At 43.7% G+C, this 10,028-nt stretch overlaps 1 protein-coding gene across 1 annotated transcript; it reads right to left on the bottom strand.

Moving 5' to 3' along the window:
- Positions 1-5,725: 5,725 nt before the first annotated feature.
- fzd10 (frizzled class receptor 10) lies at positions 5,726-9,065 on the bottom strand. The gene has a single exon (XM_084054633.1). The coding sequence runs from the start codon at positions 8,323-8,325 to the stop codon at positions 6,568-6,570; it is 1,758 nt and encodes a 585-aa protein (XP_083910759.1). The 5' UTR covers positions 8,326-9,065; the 3' UTR covers positions 5,726-6,567.
- Between the last annotated feature and the right edge of the window lie 963 nt (positions 9,066-10,028).

Here is a 10,028-nt window from a genome sequence, read left to right as displayed (position 1 = left end):
GTGTGTGTGTGTGTGTGTGTGTGTGTGCGCGCGCATGCGGCAGAGTGTGCAATGTAAACAACAATATTCCCCAAGACAAAATCCCCAAATCCAACCCATATACAAATGTAGCTTGCCTGTTAAATCAAACAACACCTGACCTTCACCATTTCAATTTGCTGAGCATTGTTCACCTGAGGTTGGAATGCGTGTATTCGCATGCACCATACCCAACTATCTGAAATCCATTCAAAGAATTACCAAAGAAGGCTTAAGTGAGGAGACTGGCATACAGACGAAAAAGAGACAAAACCAACAAAGGAGGAACAGTAGCAGGAGTTGCCATTTTTTGGTCTGCCTGATATTGTATTCAGCTTAACTAGACCTCAGAGGAAGTGCACTGCTGCCATGCCGTATGCAGGGGGGAGTGTCTGTTTGCACAGGTCTCTCTCCGTTAACACTAATCTGCCTGATCTGCACCTCAAAGTCGCTCACTTCTCAACATGCAAATAAACATATTCAGGCCTCTTTCAAACCAAAGCCACTATCAAACACTTGTTTGATCAGCAGAGGCCCTCAGAGGCAGATCATTATGCATTTGAAAAAAGTGCCCTGCCCCTGCCTTGCAGGGAAAGAGAGCTCATTGTTGCCAGGTTTTTGAGTAATTACTCTCACCTTCAGCAGTGAAGGGGAACGGCTGCCTCCACAGCAAACGGTGTGTGTATGTGTGTGTGCGCGCGCGTCAGTACGTTGTCTTTCTGCTCGTCTCTGTGTGCTGCTGATGAGGTTTTTGTGATTGAAGAATGTGCACATATACTGTACACTTACCCTGCCCTACATTTTTGCCACATAGATCAAATTAAAACGTGAAGCCCACCCAAACTTGCTTATACTTTAATCCTCTTTATCTCTGGGATTGGTGCACTAGAATAACTCGGGGGATGAGAGGGTGCTTTCATTGCTTTATTGCTCCCGGAAACTTCCTGTAACATTTTGACAATAACCTTTTAACTTTTTTTCAGCTCCTACACACATTCTATTTTTCCCTTTGCAGTCAAAGTCAGGTCCCCAAGAGACTCAACATTTTCATTTGAAGTAGTTTAGATGGAGGGAGCAGAGCCAAAGAGCATTCTGAGATGAAACAGCCTCTTTTACATTTGTTGTACTGACTGCAGTAGGACCATACATGTTGGGAGAACCCCCCGCCTCTAAACTGCAACAGCCAAATTCCTTAGCGTGCGTGCATGCATGTGTGCGTTTGTGGCTAGGTGTCATGTGCGACCCTACTGAGGAGGAGCTCGCAGGAACTCAGCTCTGTATTCCTAACAGGCAGGCCTGAACTAGTAAACAGGTGCTGCCGGGGCAGCTGACGATGAGTACATGGGGCGTCTCCAGAAAGCCTGATCAAGGAGAGGCTGCCTCAGCCGCCAGTCATCCAGGCAGCTTGATTTATGTCACTGTGTCAGAGAGCTTTATGACTGCTTGCAACAGCAGCAGACAGCAGCCAAAGTTAAGGTACACAGACAGAGAGAGAGAGAGACGGCATTCCATTTCCACCGCAAAAATTCACACACAGCGGCATGGCAACAATAATAATAAAGTAGGGAGAGGTGTTTAGTCGTCATGCTGTTGTGTAGGCATGTATGACGTTTTTGATGTTCTGGTTTTAGGACTCGTCTGGCGAGGATGCTGCTTGCCTCCTGAATGTGAGTCAACCTTTGACGTACAGTGTTAGGCCTAATTGTACTGCTGTCTCGACTTCATGTTTGCAATACTCCTCGGTTCCACAAAAGGCACTTAACATCATCTCAATTACAGAGTGTGAAAAAACTCAAATCCACCCTTGGTAAACTAAAATCCACGCTTGGTGGATAACCAGTCAGATTGTATTAAATCAAGGAAATATGAAAGGATCGATGTTGTTTTAATAAAGCTGATCCCAAGCTCAAGCTCATTTTTGTCAACACATCATAAGTCTTCTTTAATGAGGAGAATGACGTGTGGTGCGAAGCTGGTGGGGGCAGAGGGAGAGATGGGGTGGGGTGGAGTGGTGGCAGGGGTGTGAGAATGAGCCTTGAGTCTCTGAGTGAGCTAGTGTGTGAGTGGAGCAGTGTTTATGGTCTTTCAGACAGGGGCCACAGTGGAGCTTTGAGATATGTTGTGAAGGGGATGTCTCTGCCATGGTCACATGGTTGTTGCCAGATTCCCCACTGTGGGACAAACAAAAACAGCTACCATGCCATCGCCAGGAACAACAGCTGTGTGAGGGCCCTATGACACACACACACACACACACACACACACACACACACACACACACACACACACACACACACACACACACACACACACACACACACACACACACACACACACACACACACACACACACACACACACACACACACACACACACACACACACACACACACACACTCACACGTCTAATGAGCCTCTTGACAATCCCACTGTTAGCTAAATGTGTTGTTAGTTGACCTTATTCCTGTGTACTAACTTATGGGAAAGTATTTGATATGCCCAGATTCATCACTTGACGTCATTCATGACTTTTTGTAAGTACTGAATAAAAAGTGTGACAGTAGGCATTAGCAACTAGTTGTACTCTCACTGTTCTCTTAGAACATATTATTCTGCAATTATGATGCTTTTTTTGTAGGCTATTAATACTAACGGAGAACAATAATACCATTGTAAAGAAAGATGTTTCAGCAATTTCACACTACTAAGTGCTGAATGTGAGAGAACAAGTCTGATCTGTGATAATATGTTAAAACAAGACTGTTATACTTTTCAAAACCTTCCCTTTGCCCTTTCTCTGAGCAGTCAATAGATTTCCCTTTGAAGAGCAGAGAGTGAAGCCTGCTTGGGGTAGAGAAGCCCTGAGGGGGGAGTGGTAACTGTCATTTATATTTACAGCCTTCCCAGACACCTTGGGGGCTGTTATCCAGGTGGCCTCTCTGCTGAAGCTCTCAGAAGCACTCACCTTTTTTTACTCAACACAGTATCAATAGACAGTGCCTGACTTTGATTCGGCCACATAGTAGAGATTTGTGAGTCATGTGCTTTTGAATGTCGGGTTGGGCTGATGCTGGAACTTGAATGCCCCCGAGGATTGCGCGTTACTACAGTGCACTCAACTCCAGCGTGATCTCTACGTGAGCTGCAAGATCGTCTATTTTCGGTGCACGCCACGGTATATTTATACACGTTTGTATAAATTAAACATTAGCTACTCTTGCAAATTTACATATTAGAACTGACAGTACTGTTCTGCATTGTTTCAAACTTTCAAACATGACTAAGAGGCCAGTAAAGGAACCCAGTATTCTTCTCAAAACACACATTATTTTGTTTTATAAATGTTGCGAAATCCATAATATCATTATATAATTGTTACATCTAAAGATCTCTCAGTAGCCTTCTTCAAGACATTGGTTTATGTCCATGTAGCAGCCGGGACAGAGTACCACAACAAACCACAGTCATGCGTGCCATGCCATCAGTTAAAAAATTACAAGAGACAGCAGTGGTAGAGCGGCCGTCTTGAAATTGTAAGGTTCCCAGCTCGATCCCGGGCTCCTCCGGGCTTTGTGTCGAAGTATCCTTGAGCACGACACTAAACCCCTAAATGCTGCCTGCCTGTCGAGTGATGTGTGACTTGGTGCCTTGCATGGTTGCCTCTGCCATCGGTGTGTGAATGGGTGAATGTAATGCACACATTGTAAAGCGCTTTGATAAAGTCGCGCTATATACAGTAAATGCACCATTTACCATTTGAACAAAGGATCCATATCTTCACACTTCTTTACATTGTGGCCTAGACAAAAGTTGAAGCAGAGCTTAAATTGGTTGGCTTAAAAACTCAAGTCTAGACTTGTAGCTCTGTAGGGATGTGACCTAAATTGTTTACAATTTAAGGATCATTTAACACCAAACAATCCGCTACCAGACGATGTATTCAGTTTGGTAATTCTTTAAAAAAAGGCTTCAGTCAATATGTAACTACTTCAAATCCAGACCAGATGTGTCTTTTGAAAATGTCATCATGTACTGCTGATAAGAGAGGAGATGACAGATATTCCATATTTTGTTTTGCAGCTATCCAATTTTCAAAGGCAGATCCTTCAAACACACTAATCCCACCCTGAGTGCTGGATTATTGCATAATAACCCCATCACTGATACAGACATATACACATATGTGCATACACACATGCAAAAGTGAGAGGGAGAGAGTGTGAGAGAATGGAAAATGATTATGAAATCAGTAATATTACTCATAACTGTCATATGTTCAATACTCTCCAGGTTAGTTGATGCACTAAAGTGAAATACTATGTAAATAATATACTGCATGAGGCTATGAGCAAATGAGTAGAAACACAAAGAATCATAATTGAAAAGAATATTGCAACGGCACCATAAAACAGACATAGAGAGGATGAGATTTTTCAATAATATGAACAAGTATCTTAAATCTGGAGTTACAAATGTGTTGCATCTCAAAGACATGACAGATTACTCCTCCTGTTCATAATGTATTCTATATCCAAAGAGCTGTCCACTATGAGAAGTGCCATTGGTAATTGCTGTTTTTGGATGGATTTCCATCCAAACTTACACATACAAAAATGATAACCTCCTGAATAAAGCCTTGTTTTGTTTTTATAGCTTAAAGGTATTCAGAAGTTCCACCTCATTTGTTGTAAAAGAATATGCTGGAACTTGAAAAACAAAACTGACTTTGTTGGCTTGTTTTTAAATAGAACATAAGGGAAAAGATCATTTTCCCCCTCCTAGGAAAACTGTATGAAAGGCTCACTCTCATAAATGGTTGACTCTCTGATATATTTATAAAAAAGCTGCTTGTAATCTCTTTGATGTCGTCAAACTTTTTTCTCTTAGAGATGAGATCTTGGAGTGAAATTCAGGTGTCATAGCAGCAGCAGCAGTGAGAATTAAATAAGAGTAAAAAATAAAGTAATAAAATACTAAGCTGCTGGCCGTAGATATCTGCAGCGGATCTCTGTATGGGTTAATGAGTGAACATTACGTACACTCTATCAATAAATATAAATGTACAGTAAATATATACTTTCTAATGCCATCATGGAGGTGCAGGCTACTGATAGCTCATGCTCATAATTAAAGATTGGACATGAGAGGTCAGATGCAACTATTCATGCTCTCTGTGCATCACTCAAAGTTGTGGATACACAATACATGCCTTTCCAGAAGGCATGGGTGGGGTGGGGGGTTATTCATCTTCACTGAGATGGAGAGGTGTAATCTTCTCCATACACAAAGATATAATGTACGCCATATGCACAATCGCTTGCCCAGTGGCTCATATGAGCTCAATAACTCAACTGTTGACTGTTTATATCAGGTATAACCTGCGTGACAAAAGCGTAATGAAGTGTTGAATCACTTTGTTGAAATTATTATGTGTCAAGCTCTGTTAAAAGACATACCACTTTATGTGAGTTCCATGCACCATATTTTGTTATATGATGATAATCAGACTGATAATGAGGGCTTTTTTGAATGCCGGACATATTCTTAAAACCCAGCTTTTTTGAATGCCAGACATATTCTTAAAACCCAGCTCCGTTACTGTTACAACATAAGCCTGGGACATGCTCCCAAAAGAACAGCCATACAAACTAAAGGGACGAAAAGGAGCCATTATCAAATGGAACACATTCTGTAATGGAGATTTTTTTTCTTCTTCTTGTATTTAGATCCCTTTTCACACAGAGGTAAATATAACAGCTGTAAAGAAAAACAGTCGCAGTACACAATTCCATCTTTATCAACATCTTAAACTATTTATTTTTCTATAAAATATCGACTTTTAGAAATATATACAAATGCTTCCTTGTGCTATAAAACAGCAAAAACAGGAAAACTCGACTGTGTGTACAAATAAGTTTTCAATAACTAGTGCTTGTTGATTAATTCATGGCATGAATTTGCCTCACAACAGGCAGTCCATAAGGTCCTGAGCGCTTTTCAACAGCTGCTCTCACTCTAGTTCAAACATGTACGACACTGCCTTGATTTCCATTAAAAAGCCTCAAAACGTGACACTGTTAAGGCCTCCATCTCTCAGACCATTCATTTCCATTGTCCATGGAGTCCTTTCATTGTTTGTAAGGTCAGTAACAGTACAAGTGCCTTTTTTGCCTGTAAGGAAAACAACTATTGCACATTATATTCATGCCGCCCCATGGCACATCCAAATGGTTTATTCCACTCTCTTTGTCTCAGAAACAATACGATTTTTTTTCTCTCTCTACTAAAGTTCCTCAATGGGATAAGTGATTCCAGGGGTAGCAGATTTTTTTTTCCTCAAACAAAGGCAGTTCTTGTAGCTTGAGATGTTTCAAGATGAAAAAAAGAGAAAATATTACAGTGCATTCTTTTCAATGCATTGTGCATAAATAAAACATGAACCTTATTTCTTTTGATGGCACTCTTGATTACAGTGTCTGGTTTAGGTAAGGGCTTTTATAAGTATCTTTTTTGTTGTTGGTTGGAGGGGGTTATACACAGAGAGCCAGCTCATACACATGTGGGAGGGGGCCGTGTGGGCTCATACTTAGTATTGTGCCCTTTGAGAGGTGGGTGAGGTTTAATGTACGGCCCGCTGCTGGTGAACACACTGGCAGCCTTCCTCCTCGTCCTCTTCTTGAGCTTCCTGCTAAACACATTCTGCCATGACTGCAAGGTCTTTGAGGTCCAGATCCACATGCCACTGGTGATGCCCACCACCAGGAGCATGAAGATCTTCACCATGAAAATCTCCACCGCCGGTATAGAAGTCTTCATCACACACTCGTCCGACTCTGGCCCGCCGCCGTCTGCGCACCTCTGCTCCGCGGCCAGGATCCTCCAGTAGTCCATGTTGAGCCGCTCGTAAAAATAGCAGGCTATGACGCAGGTGGCGGGGACCGTGTAGAGCACGGAGAAGACTCCGATGCGGACCATCAGCTTCTCCAGCTTGTCCGTGTTCTCCCCCTCCGTCTTCATAATCTTGCGAATGTGAAAAAGGGCCACGAAGCCCGAGAGCAGGAAAGACGTGCCGATGATGAGGTAGCAGGAGAGCGGGATGAGCACGAATCCCGTGAGGGCCTTCACGTCCATGCTGCCCACGTAGCAGACACCTGTCAGCTCGTCCCCCGCCACCTTCCTCATCACCAGGATCATGATGGTCTTCACGGCGGGGATGGCCCACGCGGCCAGGTGGAAGTAGCTGCTGTTGGCCTCTATAGCCTCGTGGCCCCACTTCTTACCAGCAGCCAGGAACCACGTGAGGGTCAGAATGACCCACCAGAGGGAGCTGGCCATGCCAAAGTAGTAGAGGATGAGGAACACGATGGTGCACCCCGTGCTCTCCAGGCCCTCCTGGATGATGTACTGGACCCCGCTGTCTCTGTCGCACGCGATCCTGTCGGCCCCCACGAAGAGCCGGATGAGGTAGCCCACGGAGTACACACAGTAGGACATGGACAAGAAGATGATGGGCCTCTCTGGGTATTTGAAGCGCTGGGGGTCGATGAGGAATGTGAGCACGGTGAACGCACTGGACATGAAGCAGAGGATGGACCATATGGCCATCCACACCAGGGAGAATTGCTTGTCCCCCTGCCTCCAGTACACATCCACTTTGGGGTGACATTTAGGGGCACACGATTCACTCTTCTCCACGAAGTGGAACTTCCCCGGGTTGCTGCAGGTGCCCTTGCTGCCGCTGTCCTTCAGCTGCAGGTCTTGTCCACCGAGGGGCCGCTGGGGCCTGAAATCGGGAGGCTGAGTGTGGGACACTTTGTGGGGCTCGTCTGAGCCATTGTTCGGGGCCTCCATGCAGAGGTTGTTGGGGTCGTTTTTGGTCGGCAGTCTGGAGCAATCCAGAGAGTCGGGCCACGGGAAGTTAAACTTCTCCAGGATGGGAGAACAGTTGAGCTTGACCTGCTCACACATCATTCGACAGGCGGGGATAGGGGTGGAAACCTGCTCCGTGCACATGGGGGCATACAGGGAACATAGGAAGAATTTAAGATGACTGTGGCATCCAATCTCTATCAACGGGGCAAACTCGTGGAGCTTAATAGCCGCCTCGTTTTGGTCCTCGTGGCCCATCAGATTTGGCATGCAAGTCATGTTATAACCAATGTCCTTACACAAGGGGATGTGGATGTTTTGACATCTCCCTTCTCCCGACCGGTCAGGGTCGATTGAACTAATGGCCATGCCCCCAGCGCTGCACAGCACAAGCAGCAGCAGCACACACAGCAGGCTCCGTTTGGTGGTTGGAGACATTTTCACTGCTTTGATCCGCCTTACAACAATAAACAAACAAACGCTAAATGTTCACCACTGGGACAAAGCCCAAGTACCAAAACAAACTGGGTTGCGAAGAAGAGCACTGGTTGATGTGGTGGATGTTGTTGATGATCAGAACAGCAAATGAAAAACTTACAAGACTGTCTGTGGTAGGACCATCCTTACCCCCCTTTCCAATTTTAATGATCTGGTAAAATCATTATTATATTCCGCTGATATGCTCAAAAAGGCGATCTTGTTGAAAATACTGCGCGCTTAGTTCCATATCCATGCTTTGAAATGAATCAGTCTGTATCTATTAGTCCATAATCTGAGAAGAATGCCGTTTATTGAAGATCAGTCGCGTGGTGCGCCGTTCCTCTCCGTTGCAGTGGTGGTTTCGGGCTTCCTTTCTGATAATGTTCCTAAACTTGTTCCCAAAAGTGAACTGACTGAAGACGGTGCAAAATTGTCATGACACTTTATCCACACACACGATACGGCCGTTCCGCGCGTATTCGACTCTCAAGATTCACTCAGTCCGATGTCTGCTGCTGCCTAAACTTAAAGAAAAGGCAGAAAACAAAATCACTATGCTGGGAAGTTCGCAAAGTGTCCTCAAAATCAGTAAAAAATATCCACCGTCAATAAATATTCCCAAATAGTAGTAACTGTGCCAAAATTGTGGATTATCCTCCACCAGAGAGAGAGAGAGAGAGAGAGAGAGAGACAGTTCAGTTTAGTGGCAGCGCTGGTTTGAGTTGGTCGTTGCTCCGTCCTGGACTAACCTGCCAAGAGATCCGCCTTCAAAGACAGCTACTTTGCATAAGAAAGATGGAACTGACACGGTGATTATTTTCAAATCGTGCGGAACAGCGTGTTGGCCAATCATTACAAGATTCTTTTTAAAGGTTTTACAGCAAACTTGCCATCCTCCGTTTGTTTGAGTTTGTCCTGAAAAACAGTGGTGTAGAGTAACTAAGTACATTTACTGAAGTAGCTACTGTACTTAAGTATAATTTGGAGGTATATTTTGACTTCACTGGAGTTATTTCCAATTTCAGTACTTTTACTTCTACTCTACATCTCGGAGGCAAATATTTACTTTTACTCCACTAGGCCTACAATTATTTGAAAATCTTGTAGATCTGCTATTTTCAAAGATTTTTATACATGTTATGCATTTGAAAACTTGTCAAACGGGACATTCTGCATAATGAGTACTTTGTACTTTTGGTACTTTAAGTACATTTTGATACCAATACTTCCTTTGTATTTTCACTCAAGTACATTTTGAATTCCAGACTTTTACTTGTAACAGAGTATTTCTACATTGCAGTATTGCTACTTTTTTTTTTACTGATAGTAAAATAATGGAGTAGCCTACCTTTTCCACCACTGCTATAGTAAAAGAATTGAGTACTTTTTCCACCACTGCTAAAAAATTTGAGCAGAGAAATTATGAGTGATTTTAATACATTTCCAGGGCAGCCTCCTGTGCTCATCCCAAAATGTGACCCAAAAAAGCCCCCACAGCTGCACTGATTCAGTGCCGTGCCGAGCGAGCTCTTTCTGGACACAACTGACAATTTTCACGGTCTGCATATAAGTGAGAAAATAGAATGAGTGTGAACGGGAGTTTTTCTTTCTTTTCCCTTTTTAAGTCCCTCTCTCCTTTTTTCCAGTGAATAAACTTTTAT

The sequence above is a fragment of the Gymnoscopelus microlampas genome (assembly GCF_963454915.1).
Source record: "Gymnoscopelus microlampas genome assembly, chromosome: 4".
Classification (NCBI taxonomy): Eukaryota; Metazoa; Chordata; class Actinopteri; order Myctophiformes; family Myctophidae; genus Gymnoscopelus; species Gymnoscopelus microlampas.
This window is presented reverse-complemented; position numbering and strand designations above follow the sequence as displayed.

What these genes read in the sequence shown, in the direction of transcription:
- fzd10 (XM_084054633.1), bottom strand. Translation starts at nt 8,325, where the DNA reads ATGTCTCCAACCACCAAACGGAGCCTGCTGTGTGTGCTGCTGCTGCTT.